The sequence below is a fragment of the Dendrobates tinctorius genome, unplaced genomic scaffold (assembly GCF_039654945.1).
Source record: "Dendrobates tinctorius isolate UK_male_01 unplaced genomic scaffold, ASM3965494v1 ptg000342l, whole genome shotgun sequence".
Classification (NCBI taxonomy): Eukaryota; Metazoa; Chordata; class Amphibia; order Anura; family Dendrobatidae; genus Dendrobates; species Dendrobates tinctorius.
This window is the reverse complement of record NW_027362008.1, coordinates 4110298-4137658: the sequence shown is the minus strand read 5'-3', so window position 1 is coordinate 4137658 and position 27361 is coordinate 4110298. Positions and strand designations below refer to the sequence as shown.

Genomic DNA, 27361 nt, shown 5'->3' with positions numbered 1-27361 from the left:
TCAAATGAAATGGGGAATTCATGGGGATCGCCCCTGGAAGCATTCCTGACTCCTAGTTCACAGCTTTAAATATTTTTTTCCGAGATTCATACCATAGTCATATGCACCCCATTAAACACTTGGAACCCACATACTGGATGGGCCCAGGAAAAAAATACACTTCACCATATTCATACGGTTCTCCCCTACTCTTTTGTTTACAGAGTGACAGCAATGTCTGCCCTGCTGCATAGTCCTATGCACCCCATTACACCTTGGTACCCACATACTGGTTGGGCCCAGGAAAATACACTTCAACATATTCATTTCGTACTACTGTAAAGCAGCCCTGTTGATGTATGGAGACTAAATGATGTGTGCTCAGTGCATAAACAGCCTTTTTGTTGCTCAAAGCAGCGATTAAGATAAAACTCTCTGGTTAGTTGCTCCTTGGAAAAACCTAATGGAAGGAACCGGGTGGGAGTTTGTAATGAAGTGGGAAAATCACGTGAAGACAATATGTGAATATAATTGCTCAATTTTTTTGTATGCAACCGGGTACTCAGATAGGACACTAATTAGAGGATATAGTGAACCAACCAAGAGTTTCTATAAATAGATAAGATTTATGTTTTTGTCCATTGGCATTAGAGCTTTTTTGATAAAATACGGGTAGCGGGAGAATACAGAAGTACTGCGTGTATGGATGTGATTGAAATGTCAGACAATGCCTGCCATTTTCTGAAGTCTGTTTGTGGTCGGTGTCTGATATTCTCCTGGTGACCCTTTGCTACCCCTGAGGACTGAGGAAGAGGCCGCCCTAGTATACCCATGCCAGACAACCCTGGACTGCTCAACCCGTAATGACCTCCTGCCTTTCTTCTGTTATCCTGAGACATGTACCCTTCCCTGATGTGCGGAACCGGGAGCCTTGCATAACTGTTTCGTTTATGTACCATGTCTTGTTCAAGTAAACTTTATGTCTATACCTGAAGTGTGCGGTGTCATGTCATTCTGCCTCCTCGTCCACATGCTCAGCTGCCACAGACCCCGGTCGCTACTCTTCCCTAGTCTGGGTAGGCCTGGGTCCCCCCTGTGGTCCAGTGGGTCCACATTCCATCCCCACTTGGGACGCTCACCCCACATCGTCGTGGTCGTCGACGTGGAGGTGTTGGCTCGGCAGCGAACTCGTCACTAGTCGTGACATCCAGTTATCATCTGTCTATGTGGTCACAGTCCTATGGCTAATGGTCAGTTCCTACAATTCCCAGAAAATCTGAAGGACATGCATTCTCTTCCCTTTTGAGGTGAAATGTTCTAACATCTTTTTAGAAAAATATCTTTTGAATATGAACTCATGACTATTAACTTAGAGCACATTGACTTTTGGAAAGCACCCCTGTATTCCTGTCATTTTTCATTTAATTTTATCTTGTGTCCGAGGATGTGGTTGACAACTCATTGTATAACCTATCTTTTTATGTCAACGATTGTGTAACCTCCCTTTCTATTTTGCCAATTCTTATGTATTCTTCATTTCTTTTTGATCTTGTTCTATAAAAGTTCACACTGTCAATAAACCTTAGAGACGATTTGGAAACACAGCGAGCAGTCTGTCTCTCTCATTATGCTTCATTGCATAGGTACCCATAAGACAGAAACTACCCAAGTAGAAATAGAAATCTCTTCTCCGACAATGTTAAATAAATTCAAATATAAAATCCTCTGATTTTACTATGAGTGCCAAGTTTTTTCCCAACAAAGGCACAGTGAAGTCAGAGGTCTGGTGATGCTGGAAGTCCTGGCCACCCACAAGAATAATAGTGAGACTTTACATTGAGACATTTTATACCAGAATCTGTTATGAATTGGGAACTCAGGCAGTAAAATATTTTTGAGCACAAAGGGCAATCATATTCAGTCACTCAAGAGTTTTGTTTTCAAATTATTAGAATTTGTGCTGACTCATAATGATTTTATTTTTTACTGCATGCTTTCCAAAAAGTAAAAGACACATCTCTTCTTACTATAAGAATATTGTCTTTAAATTGTAAGAATAATTTGATATGTAATAGAAATGGATTGTTCAAATTAAGTATCTTTCTCCAAAAAATATATACAGTATACAAGTCACGGCAACTGGTGAATCCATTGCTGTATCAGCTGCCTGGTTATACCAGGGTCCTGCAAATTGAAAGGAATTGTGTGCAAAGCAAAAGCACAAGGATTGTCACCAGCTGCAATAATTCTTGTCAATCAAAATCATCCTGTATTTGTAAAAAATCTTGAGTCCTGTATAACCAAGGGAGTTTTCTTAACCAATGGGCATAATATCCAGTGCAAATAGCAAGATGGAGGCTCAGCATATTTATCAAATTTGGGAATAAAGTACCAGTATTATTTTTTTAGTGACAAAAAGACTGGCACTTCCAAGCTAATGTGAACAGGAGCCAACTAGCTGCAGTTACCTTCATTTTCAATAAACAAAAAAGATGCACTCTGTAGTGCTAAAGCATGTCAATGTGAAATATGTAGAATGTGAATAGCAATACCATGACAATTCCTTTTCTATATCACTTTTTATGTTTTGTTACTTTTATGAAAAAAACTGACTTAAAAAATGTTTTGGGAGTGTCCCATGTTCGTATACCCGTAACTTCTATATTTTTTTCTGTTTTTCTCGAGACAAACTTTAGTAAGATTCAAGTCTGTTTTATTCATTTATTGAGCTATTTACAATAGTTCACAGTCTGCTTTGTAGACATTATTGATTAAAAAAACAAATATCATATTGCAGTTTGTCATAGATTCAACATATCAGGTTGCTTCGGTCTCTGAACATTCCTCGGCTTTCCATGGCAAGTGCATAAATTTTAGAATGTCAATGGCCGAGCCTCTCTTAGAGGCATTTATTTGAAGCAGTTCCCAGAACATTACTCTGGCCTCCACTGAAATTTTCTTCCACTTTTTTGGAGCTTTTGACAGATCCCTTCCAACCTGCCACCAGGCAAACTCTTTATAATCTCGATCACCGCGTTTTGCCCCATGCCAAGGAAAGAGTCCAGAAAGAGCATAATAAATGACTACACCAAAAGCCCAGACATCAAGACTAGGATGTAGCAACAACTGTTCTCCTGGTCTAAGGCAGCAGAGCTCTGGAGCAGTGTAGGGTTTATACCAGGGCACAAAAGGAACAAATGTGCCCTGGAGCCTGGTGAGTCCAAAGTCTGCCAGCTTTATCCAGTGACATTCTGCATCCATCAGAAGAATATTATTCGGCTTGATATCCCGATGAACCATTCCTCTGTTATGCATAAAGTCCAGAGCACTGGCGATCTGAGGAACACAACGCTTCAACATGTCCTCCTGCATGCCGACCTAAGAAAAAGACAACACAGAAGATTACACAGCTGAACAGCAGAAGGGAAAACATATCTGATATAAAAGAACAGAAGACTTATAGATATCTTCTACTAGTAGATATAATTCCTGCAGACATCAGTTCTACTCTGCTATTAATCAGATATCCTCTATAATGTGAGATTTCCACTAAAAATTAAATATCTCTCACATAGAGGATTTTACTAGCTCACACATACTCATACAACCTAAACCTGCCTAATTATGGGGGTCCCATACTGCTACTTACAGAAATATGAGTTTATTAAATCTGAGGAAATAGGGTAATGTTAGATGTCAGATCTACAATAAAGACCACTAATTTTTTTCTTCAGCAGTATGAATAATGCTTGAATATGTAAAAGTGGAGAACAGCTTAAGATCTTACTTTAGGTACAAGGATGGACTGGAGATTTCCGGCCGGTGCCACTTCCTGAACAAACACAAAATCCCTACTGGTATGGAAGAAGATGTCGTGAGTAAATATGATGTTCCGATGAATGCTGAGGGTTTGTGAAATGCAATATTCCAGAAAGAAGTTGTCTTCTGGAGTCTTCTTCTTTGCCATCATTTTAATTGCCACGGTCTGTCCTGTTGAATAAACATTATAATTGTTAATGTTCATCCTCATCATATTCCATAACACTTTTAAAACCATATAAACAACCTGATCAATCACTTTACACAGGAGCATTCATAAGACTAGAGGGTAGTGGTGCAGAATACTAATGACACGTTGTAGATAGGATACAACTAGGGTCATACTTAATGATTGTTAACAAGTACAGTTTGTCAGGGTACAAGCAGATTTCAATTTCATCTTTCACATTCATCTAAAACCACCCTGATGGCTCAGTCATCTTCATAGTCATCATCCATCATCATCATCTCACCTGAATGTTTGTGTTTTCCCATGTGTACATTTCCAAAAGATCCAGTCCCAAGTTCTAGCAAAAGTTCAAAGTGGTCAGTCACTTCCATCATCTTCAGGTTCTTGGAAGTTTCTGATATCAGATGAAGAAGGTGTTTTGCCGTGTTCTTGCTTGCTTCCTTGATGTTGGTGGCCATTCTGAATAAAATGAAATGAGATATGGCATTGAATAAAGCATGAAACATCTTTGAGACCCATAATAACATACTGTAATCACCTCGTGTAAACTGCGACTAGAAATGCACAATTGTATAATAGTGTGCAGTCACTGTAATAATGTTCCAGCATTGCATAATTCCCCAGGGATCTGCAGTAATACCATCTACTATATGCTGTGCTATACTTATCATATATTCACCTTTGTAGATGGAGATTGAAGATGTCTACTGCTACTGAAAGAGATGATAGTCGGTGCTGAACTCCTCCTGTACACCAACAAGTCTACAGCTTGATGCTCCTCAGAGGCCAGTTCTGACCACAAATAATACCTGGAGTGAAGTAGATGTCACTGAGAGGAGGAAACAGTTTATATCTGGGAAGAGCAGGGGGTTGTTAATTAGTGGGATATTGTCATTGGCCAAGACTTACTGTCTCCATTTACATATAAACTGACATTTATAAATCTCTCCAGGGAGAATGCTGGTTTGGGACAACACAAAGGGATAGAAATTTCCTGTGGTGCCCTGTGATACTATTCACCATTGTGCTGATAATTAGGTAAACTAAAGAGAGAAATGTTATTCATTGTATTATTTCATGATAGTTTCATGAAGTCAAGAGACAAAATTTCTAAAATATGCAATGACCATGGTATTGAAATTGTTAGGGCCACTGCTATGATTACCTGATTAATAGCTGCTGAGTGCAGTGTTTGCTTCAAATTGCTCAATTGTATTATTTATTAATATAGTAAGGTGTTCCATGCTTCATACATCTTGTATATACGTGTGTAATTCATGTAAATGGGAGCTATAACAGTCTTCATTTACATGCTATTAGACATCTAGTAGAAGTGGCTTTCTATATTTTATACAATATTAAAGATGTGCAAAATTGCACTGAGATATTGTGTTGATACTTATTTGGCGTGAATGCCACCCCCATGGCCATCCCGTCCAAGTGTACAACATATTGAAGAATGTAATACATGTGTTAGCTTTTTATAGCTGATTGATGTCTATTTTTTTATGATCTTCAGAAATTTACTGTTTTTACATCTACTGGAAATGCATTTGCCACGTTACCTTCACAGTAGCATAGCATCTTCATATCTGGTAACCCCTTCTTTTTTTTTATTTACATTTAATTATAGAAGCATCCAGTGACTTTAGATTAAGACGGGTGAACGAGCCAATATTGAATAAAAACATTTCTTTAAAAAGTGTGAGTATGTCAGCAGAAGACATAATCAAGAGGTTTCTGTAAAGGATAATTACATCAACATCTCACTATTTGGTCAAGTGAAATGAAGATTTGGATGTAAGTAGATTTTTTTATTAAATTGGGTAAAGAACATTTACCTGTAGTCACAAGACATCTAACATAACTGTATTCATATCATGTAACAATGTAAATGCATCTAAATAAATTTCTATTGTTTCACTGCTACCCTCTACCACCCATGTACCGACGAGAGATGAGCAGATCTGTTTTTAGTCACAAAACAGGTTTGTTTTAAAATATTATTGGATGTTTAGTTGACTCAAATGATTTTATTTTTAATTTCATCCCTTTCCACCAAGTAAATGGCACCGCTATGGGTACAGGTCATGTACCAGTTTCTGCAAATTTATTTTTAGTGTAATGGGAGAATTTCCTTATTTGATGAGCTGATTTTGTACGCCAATCTCATTTTATTTTTGGAAAGGTTTATAAATTTAGCTTTATGAGATAGTGAAAAAAGTTTTCACATTATTTCATTTTTATTGTTACATACTGGAGCCAGTTTTGACCTTCACTATAGAACATTTTTATACTTGTTGCGTTACATTAGACATATAAAACAATCCATCTCACAGCGTTAATAGATCATGAAGCTCTGAGCACAGAACTGCCATGTCTTGGAATAAAAAAATCCAAAAAAGAGATGACCTAGCTTAACGATGAAGTGAAAAAACAAATTCTTTGTTCACTCAGATTTGAAAAGACGATAAAATATCAGCATGGAGAGATTCCAGTACATAATCAGCGATACTCAATTCATGGAGAATAACTTCTCTGAAAATCCTTATAAACAGGGAGGAAATGGTTGAGGAGGTAAAAGTGGCTGGGACCCTAGGAGGTAGCGACCATGCTATTTTAGAATTTTGGATAACTAGAGGCGGAAGACCTGTGAAGACTCAGACGTCAACGTTAGATTTCAGAAAGGCAGATTTTAAGGGATTCAGAAAGAGAATTGGAGGGATCCAATGGCTGGATATCCTTAAAGACAAAAATGTCCAGGAAGGATGGGAAATCTTGAAAAATGAAATTCTCAAAGCACAGTTGTTAACAATTCCGAAAAGAGGGAAGAATAGGAAGCATTTAAGGAAACCAGGATGGATGAACACAGAACTTAAGCACATGCTAAAAAGGAAGAAAAAAATGTTTATAAAATGGAAAGAGGGAGGCATATCTAAAGAAGAATATAATGCTGTCTGCAGAACCTGCAGGGCACAAATCAGATTAGCTAAAGCTGAAAATGAATTGAGACTTGCAAGAGATGTCAAAAGCAATAATAAAGGATTTTGGGGATATGTCAAAAGTAAAAGAAAAGTCAAAGATGCTATAGGATTTTTACAGGATGAAAATGATGAAATGGTAAGACAGGATGTTGAGAAGGCTGAACTTTTAAATTCCTATTTTGCATCTGTTTTCTCTCAGAAAGGAAATGTAACATCAACTGTTATTCACTGTCCTATTAAGGGAATAGAAGAATCCAGGATATCTATAAACAGAAAGATAGTGAGGAAACACTTAGCTAACCTAAATGAATTCAAGTCTCCAGGTCCAGATGAATTACACCCCAGAGTACTGAAGGAGATAGCAGAAGAAATTTTTGAACCCCTCTCCATAATCTTTGAAAATTCTTGGAGAACAGGAGAAGTGCCAGAAGACTGGAGAAGAGCAAATGTTGTTCCTATCTTCAAAAAGGGGAAGAAGGTGGACCCAGGCAACTATAGGCCGGTGAGTCTGACTTCTATACCAGGAAAGATCTTTGAACAAATTATTAAACAACATGTATGTCAATACTTGGATAAGAATGAAGTGATTAAACAGAGTCAGCATGGGTTTGTAAATAATAAGTCATGTCAGACTAATTTAATTTCCTTCTATGACGGTATCACTGATTGGGTGGATCAAGGAAATGCTGTAGATATAGTATATCTTGACTTCAGCAAAGCATTTGACAAAGTCTCTCATACAATCCTTATTGAAAAAATGACTAAGTATGGAATGGACAAGGCAACTGTTAGGTGGATTCATAACTGGCTTAGTGATCGGACCCAAAGAGTGGTCGTAAATGGCTGCACATCCAGTTGGAAGAATGTCTCAAGTGGGGTACCACAGGGCTCTGTCCTGGGCCCTGTATTGTTCAACATCTTTATCAACGATTTAGATGAAGGAATTGAGGGTAAACTGATTAAATTTGCTGATGACACAAAGCTAGGAGGGATAGCTAATACTAGAGAAGAGAGAGAGAGGATTCAAAAAGATTTAAATAAACTGGAGAAGTGGGCAGCAACTAACAGAATGGTTTTTAACAGGGAGAAATGCAAAGTACTACATCTGGGCAATAAAAATGAAAAAAGCATATATAGAATGGGAGGAATAGGGCTAAGTGACAGCACATGTGAAAAAGACTTGGGTATACTAATAGATCACAGACTGAATATGAGTCAACAGTGTGATGCAGCAGCAAAAAAGGCAAATGCAATTCTAGGATGTATTAACAGAAGCATACAGTCTAGATCACGTGAAGTAATTATTTCCCTCTACTCCTCTTTGGTCAGACCTCATCTGGAATATTGTGTCCAATTTTGGGCACCACATTTTAAAAAAGACATCAACAAACTGGAGCAAGTTCAGAAAAGAGCGACCAGAATGGTGACCGGTCTGCAAACCCTGTCTTATGAGGAAAGGTTGCAGGATTTGGGAATGTTTAGTTTGCAAAAGAGAAGACTGAGAGGAGACTTAATAGCTGTCTACAAATATCTAAAGGGCTGTCACATTGTAGAAGGATCAACTTTATTCTCATTTGCACAAGGAAAGACTAGAAGCAATGGGATGAAGCTGAATGGGAGGAGACACAGATTAGATATTAGAAAAAACTTTTTGACAGTTAGAGTGATCAATGAGTGGAACAGGCTGCCACGAGAAGTGGGGAGTTCTCCTTCAATGGAAGTCTTCAAACAGAGGCTGGACAGACATCTAACAGGGATGATTTAGCGAATCCTGCTTTGAGCAGGGGGTTGGACCAGATGGCCCAGGAGGTCCCTTCCAACTCTACGATTCTATGATTCTATGATTCTATGATTCTATGAAAATCAAATTAATTGGGAAAATCCAAACAGTTAAGCGATTTTGAATTTTGCTGATCTGACCCATGTTATAAAACAATCTTATCATTTATTGTGCATGATCAATGCCGTATGAGGGGAAAAGTGAGAAACTGCTAAACTTGCTATTCTTGTTCATCTTACCTCACTAAAAAACTGAATTAAAAAATCATGTATCCCGATGCTATACCAAAATAACTAGTTTGTTACCCAAAAACATGTCCTCATACAGATCTGCAGTCAGAAAAATACAAAGCATTGACTCACAATGTGACAGCTATAAAAAATGTATTGTGATTTTCTTAGATATGAACATAATCATATCAGCACACAGAATAAAGTAATCATGTCAATTATACTGCTGGACGAACTCCATAAAAATAACAACTATTTCCAATTCATAGCTGTTTGTTTCTGCTTCCCAGCAAAACAATGAGATAAATAATAACTAGAAAGGCATATATAACCAAAAACAAAGCCTCAATCAGCGTCACCTACAATAAACCGAAAAATAAATAAGTGAAGTTTATGAGAATATGGTGATGATATCGTCCACCAAATAAAGATACCACGACAGTTATACCCAACAGTGACTGGGGTTTAAAAAAATATTAAAACAAATTCAGAATTTACGTGTTTTTCTTTCATTTTGCCTCCTAAATAATGTAAAAGTGATCAAAAAGTTGCATGTACAACAAACTGTTAACAACAAAAGCTACAGATTTTCAGGCAAAAATAAATCTTCATACCACGCCACTAACAAAAAATTGTAAAACAGTATAAAAATGGGTTTTTTTTAAAGTGTATATTGTACAAAACATAAAAAACAATTAAGATTATACAAATTTACCAGCACCATATTAGTACTGACCTACTGAATGCAGTTACTGCGTTATTTTTTCAGCAAATCAGATAACACAAACTTTAAACTACAAATAAATGTTAAAATTACTGTTTTCTTTATTTCTCTTGCAAAAAAGTGCTTATAAAATCATGCTAATAAGTTCCACTTAAAAAGTGTATTGACAAATATAACTGATACTTAAAAAACACTTTTACATCTATATTGCCCAGAAAAGAAAGGTATGGCTAATGTAACAAAAAAGCCATGATCCAGAAGTGAAAACACAAATTCTTTATTCACTCAGATGTGAATAGATAAAATATCAGCATGAATGGTACATAAGATTGTGTTATCAATGCGTTTCAGGTGTCCCAGCACCCTTAGTCATGATAACAGGCATTGTTCGAGAAAGCACTAATATGCTGAACACTAGTGAAAGACAATTAACATATCTAATTAACGTAAATGAATTACAAGTGAAGACATACATGGCTAAAATCAGGAATGTGATTTCCACATGGCATAAAGGCAAGAATGTATTTCAATTGCGCAGAACAAACGCAGTATATTGTAAATTCTTCTTAGCAGCCACAGTACAGAAGTAGAGAAATATACATTTATATAAGGGAGCAAATGAAAGAACCATAATTGTAAAAATTGATGTTGAGTTTTTACAAAACAACCAAAGAGGAAAATACAATTTCACTCTGGAACAGAGTGAAAATCATATGATGGATCAAACGTCAGAATGAAAAATTACAGCCATCTACTCAGACTAGAGGATAGAAAAGCCACTTTCAGGCTATGTGCCCACATTGCAGTTTTGAAGTAGAATATTCCTGAGGAGAAACGCACACCCTTAGCTGGAAAAACGCATGCAGTTTTGAAGATTTTAGCAATTTTGATGCATTTGTCATATGTTTTAACATGCGATTTCCTATGCGCTTTTGCAATACAAGTGTATGTATGCATAATCGCATGCGATTCCACAAAATTAATGAACATGCTGTGTTTTTTACCGCTAAGCAATTCCGCAGCGGTAAAATACGCACCATTAGCACAACATGTGCGGAATCAATTATGATAACATGGAATGATTTTCTTAAGCATTTCAGCGGCAGAATCACTTGTTTAAAATCACCACGGAAACTCTGAAAAAGCGCAATGTGGGCACACAGCCTTACAAAGACATTTTTTCTATTATATTATTCTCAATTTCTCAAGAACAACATGGGAAGGGAAGCAAAAGACCAGAAAAAGCCATACACCTGACAAATGCTATTGAGAACTCTTCTATTAGAAGTGGAAAGGAAGAACAAAGACGAAAGAATCTAATTAATAAAAATATTGGAGAAAGAGAAACCAATCACAAACTAAAATGTTTCTATACTAATGCACAAAGCATGGGCAACAAACAAGGAGAATTGGAACTACTAACACAGGAACAGAAATATGATGTAATTGGAATCACTGAAACTTGGTGGGACAATACACATGATTGGAATACAAGACTAGAAGGATACAACTTATTTGCAAGAAACAGACTTGATAAACGAGGAGGGGGTGTCGCATTGTATGTTCGAAACGCGTATATCTGCACAGAGATTGAAGCTTCAGAGACTGGGAGTTCTGTGGAAACTGTTTGCGTAAGAATACAAGGACAGAACAATGGAAAGGACACCATTGTAGGCATTTACTACAGGCCGCCTGTGCAAGCCAAAGATATAGATGAACTCTTTATGCATCAGATGGCCAAGTTCTCCAAAAAATATGACATAGTTGTCATGGGAGATTTCAACTATCCAGACATTTGTTGGGAATCTCTCTCAGGCAAAACTAACAGGTCAAGGAAATTCTTATCCTCTCTTGCTGACAACTTTATCTTCCAAAAGGTAAGGGAGAAAACAAGGGGAACTGCTACCTTGGATCTAATCCTTATAAACAGGGAGGAAATGGTTGAGGAGGTAAAAGTGGCTGGGACCCTAGGAGGTAGCGACCATGCTATTTTAGAATTTTGGATTACTAGAGGTGGAAGACCTGTGAAGACTCAGACGTCAAGGTTAGATTTCAGAAAGGCAGATTTTAAGGGATTCAGAAAGAGAATTGGAGGGATCCAATGGCTGGATATCCTTAAAGACAAAAATGTCCAGGAAGGATGGGAAATCTTGAAAAATGAAATTCTCAAAGCACAGTTGTTAACAATTCCGAAAAGAGGGAAGAATAGGAAGCATTTAAGGAAACCAGGATGGATGAACACAGAACTTAAGCACATGCTAAAAGTAAGAAAAAAATGTTTATAAAATGGAAAGAGGGAGGCATATCTAAAGAAGAATATAATGCTGTCTGCAGAACCTGCAGGGCACAAATCAGATTAGCTAAAGCTGAAAATGAACTGAGGCTTGCAAGAGATGTCAAAAGCAATAATAAAGGATTTTGGGGATATGTCAAAAGTAAAAGAAAAGTCAAAGATGCTATAGGATTTTTACAGGATGAAAATGATGAAATGGTAAGACAGGATGTTGAGAAGGCTGAACTTTTAAATTCCTATTTTGCATCTGCTTTCTCTCAGAAAGGAAATGCAACATCAACTGTTATTCACTGTCCTATTAAGGGAATAGAAGAATCCAGGATATCTATAAACAGAAAGATAGTGAGGAAACAGTTAGCTAACCTAAATGAATTCAAGTCTCCAGGTCCAGATGAATTACACCCCAGAGTACTGAAGGAGATAGCAGAAGAAATTTTTGAACCCCTCTCCATAATCTTTGAAAATTCTTGGAGAACAGGAGAAGTGCCAGAAGACTGGAGAAGAGCAAATGTTGTTCCTATCTTCAAAAAGGGGAAGAAGGTGGACCCAGGCAACTATAGGCCGGTGAGTCTGACTTCTATACCAGGAAAGATCTTTGAACAAATTATTAAACAACTTGTATGTCAATACCTGGATAAGAATGAAGTGATTAAACAGAGTCAGCATGGGTTTCTAACTAATAAGTCATGTCAGACTAACTTAATTTCCTTCTATGACGGTATCGCTGATTGGGTGGATCAAGGAAATGCTGTAGATATAGTATATCTTGACTTCAGCAAAGCATTTGACAAAGTCTCTCATACAATCCTTATTGAAAAAATGACTAAGTATGGAATGGACAAGGCAACTGTTAGGTGGATTCATAACTGGCTTAGTGATCGGACCCAAAGAGTGGTCGTAAATGGCTGCACATCCAGTTGGAAGAATGTCTCATGTGGGGTACCACAGGGCTCTGTCCTGGGCCCTGTATTGTTCAACATCTTTATCAACGATTTAGATGAAGGAATTGAGGGTAAATTGATTAAATTTGCTGATGACACAAAGCTAGGAGGGATAGCTAATACTAGAGAAGAGAGAGAGGATTCAAAAAGATTTAAATAAACTGGAGAAGTGGGCAGCAACTAACAGAATGGTTTTTAACAGGGAGAAATGCAAAGTACTACATCTGGGCAATAAAAATGAAAAAAGCATATATAGAATGGGAGGAATAGGGCTAAGTGACAGCACATGTGAAAAAGACTTGGGTATACTAATAGATCACAGACTGAAAATGAGTCAACAGTGTGATGCAGCAGCAAAAAAGGCAAATGCAATTCTAGGATGTATTAACAGAAGCATACAGTCTAGATCACGTGAAGTCATTATTTCCCTCTACTCCTCTTTGGTCAGACCTCATCTGGAATATTGTGTCCAGTTTTGGGCACCACATTTTAAAAAAGACATCAACAAACTGGAGCAAGTTCAGAAAAGAGCGACCAGAATGGTGACCGGTCTGCAATCCCTGTCTTATGAGGAAAGGTTGCAGGATTTGGGAATGTTTAGTTTGCAAAAGAGAAGACTGAGAGGAGACTTAATAGCTGTCTACAAATATCTAAAGGGCTGTCACATTGTAGAAGGATCAACTTTATTCTCATTTGCACAAGGAAAAACTAGAAGCAATGGGATGAAACTGAATGGGAAGAGACACAGATTAGATATTAGAAAAAACTTTTTGACAGTTAGAGTGATCAATGAGTGGAACAGGCTGCCACGAGAAGTGGTGAGTTCTCCTTCAATGGAAGTCTTCAAACAGAGGCTGGACAGACATCTGACTGGGATGATTTAGCGAATCCTGCTTTGAGCAGGGGGTTGGACCAGATGGCCCAGGAGGTCCCTTCCAACTCTACGATTCTATGATTCTATGATTCTATGATTCTATGATTCAATAACAATCATAGAAAGAAGAAAAATACATTTCTCTCTATCATACACTGAGTGTCATAGAGTAATAGTAAGAGACACAGATCTAAAAACACAATTTCAGCGGAGGAGGGTAAAAGTACCTAGGTGAAAGCAAAAATGAAAACAATTTAATTCAAAACCAGATCTACATCGCATAAAAAAACACAGATAGCAATATGCTCCTGCATAACAATCCACATAAACTAGCGAGGAACAAGCCGCAATTGCGAAAAATACTTTATATCTTAATCATATAGTGGATGGTGTTAAATATTCCTAGATGACAAAGAAAAAACATTCACATTCAAAACAGGATGAATAACGCATGGAAAAACACACATAACCAAAAGTAAAATATAACGATGCACGTAAGTTGACTGGGAACAAGCCGCAATTGCAAAGAAAGATTTTCATCTTGGTCATATAGTGGATCGCTTGACAACTTCACTTGCTAATTTCACTTGGTAATGAGCTGGTGGGAAGAGCTGTATATTTATACTGTAAATAATCCATTTAAAGATTGTGTCTATTGGTAAGGCAGATACATAGATGATATCATTATCATCTGGAATTCTGATGTATCTGCCATACAGGATTTTAATTTTTATATTAATTGCAATCCCTTGAATTTAAAATTTGTGGTCCGCCATAAAATTTCATGCATTGATTTTTTTTATTTGATTTTACAAGGAATTTCAGGTAAACCTGTAGTAACACAAAAATTTAGAAAGAACACAGCAGGCAATGCTATACTCCATGGAAAAAGCCATCATCCTAAACATACAATTAAAAGTATACCTGTTGGGGAGATGACAAGAGCTAAATGCAATTGTAGCACAAATACAGATTATCAACAGGAAGTTTCTAACATTAAGCAGTGATTGACCCAAAGGGGTTATACCCAATGGAGTTTAAGCAAAGCTGAAAACATTGTGGCTCAAAAACCGCGATTCAAACCTCAGTGTAACACACATGAACATTCAGTCACTCCTGTAACATTGGTCTCGCAGTCTAGTAACCAGTTTGCCTCTATTGAACGAATTATTCAAAATAATTTATCTGTATTAAAAGAGGATCCAGATATAGATAGTATTATAGGGAAAGGATTTAGAATAGACTCTAGGAGAGCACCATCTTTAGGTCAGAGCCTTTTGCCAAGTTTTTTGAATATGTCTCAAATTCAATCCACAAATTGGCAGAAAACCAAGGGTTTTTATAAGTGTGGCGCTAAGTCCTGTAAATACACTAAAGAGAGCTCTAGCTTTGGAGATTCTAGTGAAAGCAAGAATTTTGCTACTAAAACCTTTATCAATTGTAGCACTAAAACCTTGGTATATATTATGGAGTGCACCTTCTGCCATCTAAAACATGTTGGAAGCACAAAACGCATGCTGAAGAAAAGAATTAGGGAACACATCTATGACACAGAGAATATTAACATGGAGAGGAACACATCTCAGGTGTCAAAACATTTTATTGAATGTCATAAAGATGACCTGAAAACACTTCTGGTGTATGCAATTGAAAAAATACACACACCCATCAGAGGGGGTGATACGGAGGTTACATTACAAAATAGGGAAGCCTGGTGGATTTTCAAACTTAAGCATTTTAATAGACATGTTCACTATATTCTGTGTGCTGACATGATTATGTTCATACCCAAGAAAATCACAATATGTTTTTTATAGCTGTCATATTCAGAGTCAATGCTTTTTATTTTTCTGAATGCAGATCTGCATGAGGACATGTTTTTGGGTAACAAACTAGTTGTTTTGGTACAGCGTTGGGATACATGATTTTTTTAATTCAATTTTTTAGTGAGGTAAGATGAACAAGAATAGCAAGTTTAGCAGTTTTTCACTTTTCCCTTCATGCGGCATTCATCGTGCACAATATATGATAAGATTGTTTTATAACATGGGTCAGATCAGCAAAATTCAAAATCGCTTAACCGTTTGGATTTTCCCAATTAATTTGAATTTCAGAGAAGTTATTCTCCATGAATTGAGTATCGCTTTTTAAGTACTGGGATTAGTGATGAGCGAGCACTAAAATGCTTGGGCACTCGTTGTTCGGGTCGAGCAAATTGTAATACTTGGGTACTCGGACAGAACAACGAGCCCAATATAAGTCTATGGGAAACCCGAGCATTTTTGCTGTGATCCCCCAAGGGGGTCATTTTAAGGTCTAGAAACATCTGAAAATGATTTAAACACTGCTCAAATGAAATGGGGAATTCATGGGGATCGCCCCTGGAAGCATTCCTGACTCCTAGTTCACAGCTTTAAATATTTTTTTCCGAGATTCATACCATAGTCATATGCACCCCATTAAACACTTGGAACCCACATACTGGATGGGCCCAGGAAAAAAATACACTTCACCATATTCATACGGTACTCCCCTACTCTTTTGTTTACAGAGTGACAGCAATGTCTGCCCTGCTGCATAGTCCTATGCACCCCATTACACCTTGGTACCCACATACTGGTTGGGCCCAGGAAAATACACTTCAACATATTCATTTCGTACTACTGTAAAGCAGCTCTGTTGATGTATGGAGACTAAATGATGTGTGCTCAGTGTATAAACAGCCTTTTTGTTGCTCAAAGCAGCGATTAAGATAAAACTCTCTGGTTAGTTGCTCCTTGGAAAAACCTAATGGAAGGAACCGGGTGGGAGTTTGTAATGAAGTGGGAAAATCAAGTGAAGACAATATGTGAATATAATTGCTCAATTTTTTTGTATGCAACCGGGTACTCAGATAGGACACTAATTAGAGGATATAGTGAACCAACCAAGAGTTTCTATAAATAGATAAGATTTATGTTTTTGTCCATTGGCATTAGAGCTTTTTTGATAAAATACGGGTAGCGGGAGAATACAGAAGTACTGCGTGTATGGATGTGATTGAAATGTCAGACAATGCCTGCCATTTTCTGAAGTCTGTTTGTGGTCGGTGTCTGATATTCTCCTGGTGACCCTTTGCTACCCCTGAGGACTGAGGAAGAGGCCGCCCTAGTATACCCATGCCAGACAACCCTGGACTGCTCAACCCGTAATGACCTCCTGCCTTTCTTCTGTTATCCTGAGACATGTACCCTTCCCTGATGTGCGGAACCGGGAGCCTTGCATAACTGTTTCGTTTATGTACCATGTCTTGTTCAAGTAAACTTTATGTCTATACCTGAAGTGGGCGGTGTCATGTCATTCTGCCTCCTCGTCCACATGCTCAGCTGCCACAGACCCCGGTCGCTACTCTTCCCTAGTCTGGGTAGGCCTGGGTCCCCCCTGTGGTCCAGTGGGTCCACATTCCATCCCCACTTGGGACGCTCACCCCACATCGTCGTGGTCGTCGACGTGGAGGTGTTGGCTCGGCAGCGAACTCGTCACTAGTCGTGACATCCAGTTATCATCTGTCTATGTGGTCACAGTCCTATGGCTAATGGTCAGTTCCTACAATTCCCAGAAAATCTGAAGGACATGCATTCTCTTCCCTTTTGAGGTGAAATGTTCTAACATCTTTTTAGAAAAATATCTTTTGAATATGAACTCATGACTATTAACTTAGAGCACATTGACTTTTGGAAAGCACCCCTGTATTCCTGTCATTTTTCATTTAATTTTATCTTGTGTCCGAGGATGTGGTTGACAACTCATTGTATAACCTATCTTTTTATGTCAACGATTGTGTAACCTCCCTTTCTATTTTGCCAATTCTTATGTATTCTTCATTTCTTTTTGATCTTGTTCTATAAAAGTTCACACTGTCAATAAACCTTAGAGACGATTTGGAAACACAGCGAGCAGTCTGTCTCTCTCATTATGCTTCATTGCATAGGTACCCATAAGACAGAAACTACCCAAGTAGAAATAGAAATCTCTTCTCCGACAATGTTAAATAAATTCAAATATAAAATCCTCTGATTTTACTATGAGTCCCAAGTTTTTTCCCCACAAAGGCACAGTGAAGTCAGAGGTCTGGTGATGCTGGAAGTCCTGGCCACCCACAAGAATGATAGTGAGACTTTACATTGAGACATTTTATACCAGAATCTGTTATGAATTGGGAACTCAGGCAGTAAAATATTTTTGAGCACAAAGGGCAATCATATTCAGTCACTCAAGAGTTTTGTTTTCAAATTATTAGAATTTGTGCTGACTCATAATGATTTTATTTTTTACTGCATGCTTTCCAAAAAGTAAAAGACACATCTCTTCTTACTATAAGAATATTGTCTTTAAATTGTAAGAATAATTTGATATGTAATAGAAATGGATTGTTCAAATTAAGTATCTTTCTCCAAAAAATATATACAGTATACAAGTCACGGCAACTGGTGAATCCATTGCTGTATCAGCTGCCTGGTTATACCAGGGTCCTGCAAATTGAAAGGAATTGTGTGCAAAGCAAAAGCACAAGGATTGTCACCAGCTGCAATAATTCTTGTCAATCAAAATCATCCTGTATTTGTAAAAAATCTTGAGTCCTGTATAACCAAGGGAGTTTTCTTAACCAATGGGCATAATATCCAGTGCAAATAGCAAGATGGAGGCTCAGCATATTTATCAAATTTGGGAATAAAGTACCAGTATTATTTTTTTAGTGACAAAAAGACTGGCACTTCCAAGCTAATGTGAACAGGAGCCAACTAGGTGCAGTTACCTTCATTTTCAATAAACAAAAAAGATGCACTCTGTAGTGCTAAAGCATGTCAATGTGAAATATGTAGAATGTGAATAGCAATACCATGACAATTCCTTTTCTATATCACTTTTTATGTTTTGTTACTTTTATGAAAAAAACTGACTTAAAAAATGTTTTGGGAGTGTCCCATGTTCGTATACCCGTAACTTCTATATTTTTTTCTGTTTTTCTCGAGACAAACTTTAGTAAGATTCAAGTCTGTTTTATTCATTTATTGAGCTATTTACAATAGTTCACAGTCTGCTTTGTAGACATTATTGATTAAAAAAACAAATATCATATTGCAGTTTGTCATAGATTCAACATATCAGGTTGCTTCGGTCTCTGAACATTCCTCGGCTTTCCATGGCAAGTGCATAAATTTTAGAATGTCAATGGCCGAGCCTCTCTTAGAGGCATTTATTTGAAGCAGTTCCCAGAACATTACTCTGGCCTCCACTGAAATTTTCTTCCACTTTTTTGGAGCTTTTGACAGATCCCTTCCAACCTGCCACCAGGCAAACTCTTTATAATCTTGATCACCGCGTTTTGCCCCATGCCAAGGAAAGAGTCCAGAAAGAGCATAGTAAATGACTACACCAAAAGCCCAGACATCAAGACTAGGATGTAGCAACAACTGTTCTCCTGGTCTAAGGCAGCAGAGCTCTGGAGCAGTGTAGGGTTTATACCAGGGCACAAAAGGAACAAATGTGCCCTGGAGCCTGGTGAGTCCAAAGTCTGCCAGCTTTATCCAGTGACATTCTGCATCCATCAGAAGAATATTATTCGGCTTGATATCCCGATGAACCATTCCTCTGTTATGCATAAAGTCCAGAGCACTGGCGATCTGAGGAACACAACGCTTCAACATGTCCTCCTGCATGCCGACCTAAGAAAAAGACAACACAGAAGATTACACAGCTGAACAGCAGAAGGGAAAACATATCTGATATAAAAGAACAGAAGACTTATAGATATCTTCTACTAGTAGATATAATTCCTGCAGACATCAGTTCTACTCTGCTATTAATCAGATATCCTCTATAATGTGAGATTTCCACTAAAAATTAAATATCTCTCACATAGAGGATTTTACTAGCTCACACATACTCATACAACCTAAACCTGCCTAATTATGGGGGTCCCATACTGCTACTTACAGAAATATGAGTTTATTAAATCTGAGGAAATAGGGTAATGTTAGATGTCAGATCTACAATAAAGACCACTATTTTTTTTCTTCAGCAGTATGAATAATGCTTGAATATGTAAAAGTGGAGAACAGCTTAAGATCTTACTTTAGGTACAAGGATGGACTGGAGATTTCCGGCCGGTGCCACTTCCTGAACAAACACAAAATCCCTACTGGTATGGAAGAAGATGTCGTGAGTAAATATGATGTTCCGATGAATGCTGAGGGTTTGTGAAATGCAATATTCCAGAAAGAAGTTGTCTTCTGGAGTCTTCTTCTTTGCCATCATTTTAATTGCCACGGTCTGTCCTGTTGAATAAACATTATAATTGTTAATGTTCATCCTCATCATATTCCATAACACTTTTAAAACCATATAAACAACCTGATCAATCACTTTACACAGGAGCATTCATAAGACTAGAGGGTAGTGGTGCAGAATACTAATGACACGTTGTAGATAGGATACAACTAGGGTCATACTTAATGATTGTTAACAAGTACAGTTTGTCAGGGTACAAGCAGATTTCAATTTCATCTTTCACATTCATCTAAAACCACCCTGATGGCTCAGTCATCTTCATAGTCATCATCCATCATCATCATCTCACCTGAATGTTTGTGTTTTCCCATGTGTACATTTCCAAAAGATCCAGTCCCAAGTTCTAGCAAAAGTTCAAAGTGGTCAGTCACTTCCATCATCTTCAGGTTCTTGGAAGTTTCTGATATCAGATGAAGAAGGTGTTTTGCCGTGTTCTTGCTTGCTTCCTTGATGTTGGTTGCCATTCTGAATAAAATGAAATGAGATATGGTATTGAATAAAGCATGAAACATCTTTGAGACCCATAATAACATACTGTAATCACCTCGTGTAAACTGCGACTAGAAATGCACAATTGTATAATAGTGTGCAGTCACTGTAATAATGTTCCAGCATTGCATAATTCCCCAGGGATCTGCAGTAATACCATCTACTATATGCTGTGCTATACTTATCATATATTCACCTTTGTAGATGGAGATTGAAGATGTCTACTGCTACTGAAAGAGATGATAGTCGGTGCTGAACTCCTCCTGTACACCAACAAGTCTACAGCTTGATGCTCCTCAGAGGCCAGTTCTGACCACAAATAATACCTGGAGTGAAGTAGATGTCACTGAGAGGAGGAAACAGTTTATATCTGGGAAGAGCAGGGGGTTGTTAATTAGTGGGATATTGTCATTGGCCAAGACTTACTGTCTCCATTTACATATAAACTGACATTTATAAATCTCTCCAGGGAGAATGCTGGTTTGGGACAACACAAAGGGATAGAAATTTCCTGTGGTGCCCTGTGATACTATTCACCATTGTGCTGATAATTAGGTAAACTAAAGAGAGAAATGTTATTCATTGTATTATTTCATGATAGTTTCATGAAGTCAAGAGACAAAATTTCTAAAATATGCAATGACCATGGTATTGAAATTGTTAGGGCCACTGCTATGATTACCTGATTAATAGCTGCTGAGTGCAGTGTTTGCTTCAAATTGCTCAATTGTATTATTTATTAATATAGTAAGGTGTTCCATGCTTCATACATCTTGTATATACGTGTGTAATTCATGTAAATGGGAGCTATAACAGTCTTCATTTACATGCTATTAGACATCTAGTAGAAGTGGCTTTCTATATTTTATACAATATTAAAGATGTGCAAAATTGCACTGAGATATTGTGTTGATACTTATTTGGCGTGAATGCCACCCCCATGGCCATCCCGTCCAAGTGTACAACATATTGAAGAATGTAATACATGTGTTAGCTTTTTATAGCTGATTGATGTCTATTTTTTTATGATCTTCAGAAATTTACTGTTTTTACATCTACTGGAAATGCATTTGCCACGTTACCTTCACAGTAGCATAGCATCTTCATATCTGGTAACCCCTTCTTTTTTTTTATTTACATTTAATTATAGAAGCATCCAGTGACTTTAGATTAAGACGGGTGAACGAGCCAATATTGAATAAAAACATTTCTTTAAAAAGTGTGAGTATGTCAGCAGAAGACATAATCAAGAGGTTTCTGTAAAGGATAATTACATCAACATCTCACTATTTGGTCAAGTGAAATGAAGATTTGGATGTAAGTAGATTTTTTTATTAAATTGGGTAAAGAACATTTACCTGTAGTCACAAGACATCTAACATAACTGTATTCATATCATGTAACAATGTAAATGCATCTAAATAAATTTCTATTGTTTCACTGCTAACCTCTACCACCCATGTACTGATGAGAGATGAGCAGATCTGTTTTTAGTCACAAAACAGGTTTGTTTTAAAATATTTTTGGATGTTTAGTTGACTCAAATGATTTTATTTTTAATTTCATCCCTTTCCACCAAGTAAATGGCACCGCTATGGGTACAGGTCATTTACCAGTTTCTGCAAATTTATTTTTAGTGTAATGGGAGAATTTCCTTATTTGATGAGCTGATTTTGTACGCCAATCTCATTTTATTTTTGGAAAGGTTTATAAATTTAGCTTTATGAGATAGTGAAAAAAGTTTTCACATTATTTCATTTTTATTGTTACATACTGGAGCCAGTTTTGACCTTCACTATAGAACATTTTTATACTTGTTGCGTTACATTAGACATATAAAACAATCCATCTCACAGCGTTAATAGATCATGAAGCTCTGAGCACAGAACTGCCATGTCTTGGAATAAAAAAATCCAAAAAAGAGATGACCTAGCTTAACGATGAAGTGAAAAAACAAATTCTTTGTTCACTCAGATTTGAAAAGACGATAAAATATCAGCATGGAGAGATTCCAGTACATAATCAGCGATACTCAATTCATGGAGAATAACTTCTCTGAAAATCCTTATAAACAGGGAGGAAATGGTTGAGGAGGTAAAAGTGGCTGGGACCCTAGGAGGTAGCGACCATGCTATTTTAGAATTTTGGATAACTAGAGGCGGAAGACCTGTGAAGACTCAGACGTCAACGTCAGATTTCAGAAAGGCAGATTTTAAGGGATTCAGAAAGAGAATTGGAGGGATCCAATGGCTGGATATCCTTAAAGACAAAAATGTCCAGGAAGGATGGGAAATCTTGAAAAATGAAATTCTCAAAGCACAGTTGTTAACAATTCCGAAAAGAGGGAAGAATAGGAAGCATTTAAGGAAACCAGGATGGATGAACACAGAACTTAAGCACATGCTAAAAAGGAAGAAAAAAATGTTTATAAAATGGAAAGAGGGAGGCATATCTAAAGAAGAATATAATGCTGTCTGCAGAACCTGCAGGGCACAAATCAGATTATCTAAAGCTGAAAATGAATTGAGACTTGCAAGAGATGTCAAAAGCAATAATAAAGGATTTTGGGGATATGTCAAAAGTAAAAGAAAAGTCAAAGATGCTATAGGATTTTTACAGGATGAAAATGATGAAATGGTAAGACAGGATGTTGAGAAGGCTGAACTTTTAAATTCCTATTTTGCATCTGTTTTCTCTCAGAAAGGAAATGTAACATCAACTGTTATTCACTGTCCTATTAAGGGAATAGAAGAATCCAGGATATCTATAAACAGAAAGATAGTGAGGAAACACTTAGCTAACCTAAATGAATTCAAGTCTCCAGGTCCAGATGAATTACACCCCAGAGTACTGAAGGAGATAGCAGAAGAAATTTTTGAACCCCTCTCCATAATCTTTGAAAATTCTTGGAGAACAGGAGAAGTGCCAGAAGACTGGAGAAGAGCAAATGTTGTTCCTATCTTCAAAAAGGGGAAGAAGGTGGACCCAGGCAACTATAGGCCGGTGAGTCTGACTTCTATACCAGGAAAGATCTTTGAACAAATTATTAAACAACTTGTATGTCAATACCTGGATAAGAATGAAGTGATTAAACAGAGTCAGCATGGGTTTCTAACTAATAAGTCATGTCAGACTAACTTAATTTCCTTCTATGACGGTATCACTGATTGGGTGGATCAAGGAAATGCTGTAGATATAGTATATCTTGACTTCAGCAAAGCATTTGACAAAGTCTCTCATACAATCCTTATTGAAAAAATGACTAAGTATGGAATGGACAAGGCAACTGTTAGGTGGATTCATAACTGGCTTAGTGATCGGACCCAAAGAGTGGTCGTAAATGGCTGCACATCCAGTTGGAAGAATGTCTCATGTGGGGTACCACAGGGCTCTGTCCTGGGCCCTGTATTGTTCAACATCTTTATCAACGATTTAGATGAAGGAATTGAGGGTAAACTGATTAAATTTGCTGATGACACAAAGCTAGGAGGGATAGCTAATACTAGAGAAGAGAGAGAGAGGATTCAAAAAGATTTAAATAAACTGGAGAAGTGGGCAGCAACTAACAGAATGGTTTTTAACAGGGAGAAATGCAAAGTACTACATCTGGGCAATAAAAATGAAAAAAGCATATATAGAATGGGAGGAATAGGGCTAAGTGACAGCACATGTGAAAAAGACTTGGGTATACTAATAGATCACAGACTGAAAATGAGTCAACAGTGTGATGCAGCAGCAAAAAAGGCAAATGCAATTCTAGGATGTATTAACAGAAGCATACAGTCTAGATCACGTGAAGTCATTATTTCCCTCTACTCCTCTTTGGTCAGACCTCATCTGGAATATTGTGTCCAGTTTTGGGCACCACATTTTAAAAAAGACATCAACAAACTGGAGCAAGTTCAGAAAAGAGCGACCAGAATGGTGACCGGTCTGCAATCCCTGTCTTATGAGGAAAGGTTGCAGGATTTGGGAATGTTTAGTTTGCAAAAGAGAAGACTGAGAGGAGACTTAATAGCTGTCTACAAATATCTAAAGGGCTGTCACATTGTAGAAGGATCAACTTTATTCTCATTTGCACAAGGAAAGACTAGAAGCAATGGGATGAAACTGAATGGGAAGAGACACAGATTAGATATTAGAAAAAACTTTTTGACAGTTAGAGTGATCAATGAGTGGAACAGGCTGCCACGAGAAGTGGTGAGTTCTCCTTCAATGGAAGTCTTCAAACAGAGGCTGGACAGACATCTGACTGGGATGATTTAGCGAATCCTGCTTTGAGCAGGGGGTTGGACCAGATGGCCCAGGAGGTCCCTTCCAACTCTACGATTCTATGATTCTATGATTCTATGATTCTATGATTCAATAACAATCATAGAAAGAAGAAAAATACATTTCTCTCTATCATACACTGAGTGTCATAGAGTAATAGTAAGAGACACAGATCTAAAAACACAATTTCAGCGGAGGAGGGTAAAAGTACCTAGGTGAAAGCAAAAATGAAAACAATTTAATTCAAAACCAGATCTACATCGCATAAAAAAACACAGATAGCAATATGCTCCTGCATAACAATCCACATAAACTAGCGAGGAACAAGCCGCAATTGCGAAAAATACTTTATATCTTAATCATATAGTGGATGGTGTTAAATATTCCTAGATGACAAAGAAAAAACATTCACATTCAAAACAGGATGAATAACGCATGGAAAAACACACATAACCAAAAGTAAAATATAACGATGCACGTAAGTTGACTGGGAACAAGCCGCAATTGCAAAGAAAGATTTTAATCTTGGTCATATAGTGGATAGCTTGACAACTTCACTTGCTAATTTCACTTGGTAATGAGCTGGTGGGAAGAGCTGTATATTTATACTGTAAATAATCCATTTAAAGATTGTGTCTATTGGGACGGCAGATACATAGATGATATCATTATCATCTGGAATTCTGATGTATCTGCCATACAGGATTTTAATTTTTATATTAATTGCAATCCCTTGAATTTAAAATTTGTGGTCCGCCATAAAATTTCATGCATTGATTTTTTTTATTTGATTTTACAAGGAATTTCAGGTAAACCTGTAGTAACACAAAAATTTAGAAAGAACACAGCAGGCAATGCTATACTCCATGGAAAAAGCCATCATCCTAAACATACAATTAAAAGGTATACCTGTTGGGGAGATGACGAGAGCGAAATGCAATTGTAGCACAAATACAGATTATCAACAGGAGGTTTCTAACATTAAGCAGTGATTGACCCAAAGGGGTTATACCCAATGGAGTTTAAGCAAAGCTGAAAACATTGTGGCTCAAAAACCGCGATTCAAACCTCAGTGTAACACACATGAACATTCAGTCACTCCTGTAACATTGGTCTCGCAGTGTAGTAACCAGTTTGCCTCTATTGAACGAATTATTCAAAATAATTTATCTGTATTAAAAGAGGATCCAGATATAGATAGTATTATAGGGAAAGGATTTAGAATAGTCTCTAGGAGAGCACCATCTTTAGGTCAGAGCCTTTTGCCAAGTTTTTTGAATATGTCTCAAATTCAATCCACAAATTGGCAGAAAACCAAGGGTTTTTATAAGTGTGGCGCTAAGTCCTGTAAATACACTAAAGAGAGCTCTAGCTTTGGAGATTCTAGTGAAAGCAAGAATTTTGCTACTAAAACCTTTATCAATTGTAGCACTAAAACCTTGGTATATATTATGGAGTGCACCTTCTGCCATCTAAAACATGTTGGAAGCACAAAACGCAAGCTGAAGAAAAGAATTGGGGAACACATCTATGACACAGAGAATATTAACATGGAGAGGAACACATCTCAGGTGTCAAAACATTTTATTGAATGTCATAAAGATGACCTGAAAACACTTCTGGTGTATGCAATTGAAAAAATACACACACCCATCAGAGGGGGTGATACGGAGGTTACATTACAAAATAGGGAAGCCTGGTGGATTTTCAAACGTAAGCAGTATAATTGACTTGTTCACTTTATTCTGTGTGCTGACATGATTATGTTCATGCCCAAGAAAATCACAATATGTTTTTTATAGCTGTCATATTGAGAGTCATTGCTTTTTATTTTTCTGAATGCAGATCTGCATGAGGACATGTTTTTGGGTACAAAACTAGTTGTTTTGGTACAGCGTTGGGATACATGATTTTTTTAATTCAATTTTTTAGTGAGGTAAGATGAACAAGAATAGCAAGTTTAGCAGTTTTTCACTTTTCCCTTCATGTGGCATTCATCGTGCACAATATATGATAAGATTGTTTTATAACATGGGTCAGATCAGCAAAATTCAAAATCGCTTAACCGTTTGGATTTTCCCAATTAATTTGAATTTCAGAGAAGTTATTCTCCATGAATTGAGTATCGCTTTTTAAGTACTGGGATTAGTGATGAGCGAGCACTAAAATGCTTGGGCACTCGTTGTTCGGGTCGAGCAAATTGTAATACTTGGGTACTCGGACAGAACAACGAGCCCAATATAAGTCTATGGGAAACCTGAGCATTTTTGCTGTGATCCCCCAAGGGGGTCATTTTAAGGTCTAGAAACATCTGAAAATGATTTAAACACTGCTCAAATGAAATGGGGAATTCATGGGGATCGCCCCTGGAAGCATTCCTGACTCCTAGTTCACAGCTTTAAATATTTTTTTCCGAGATTCATACCATAGTCATATGCACCCCATTAAACACTTGG

General features: G+C 37.3%; 2 protein-coding genes across 2 annotated transcripts; both read right to left on the bottom strand.

Moving 5' to 3' along the window:
* Window positions 1-2796: 2796 nt before the first annotated feature.
* Window positions 2797-4446, bottom strand: LOC141074906 (serine/threonine-protein kinase SBK1-like). Its single transcript, XM_073562215.1, has 3 exons — window positions 4272-4446; window positions 3767-3969; window positions 2797-3357 (listed from the first exon to the last, which is right to left on the bottom strand). Exons 1-3 carry the CDS (start codon window positions 4444-4446, stop codon window positions 2797-2799), a joined length of 939 nt encoding a protein of 312 aa, XP_073418316.1.
* Window positions 4447-18958: 14512 nt separating this feature from the next.
* LOC141074905 (serine/threonine-protein kinase SBK1-like) lies at window positions 18959-20608 on the bottom strand. Its single transcript, XM_073562214.1, has 3 exons — window positions 20434-20608; window positions 19929-20131; window positions 18959-19519 (listed from the first exon to the last, which is right to left on the bottom strand). Exons 1-3 carry the CDS (start codon window positions 20606-20608, stop codon window positions 18959-18961), a joined length of 939 nt encoding a protein of 312 aa, XP_073418315.1.
* Window positions 20609-27361: the final 6753 nt, after the last annotated feature.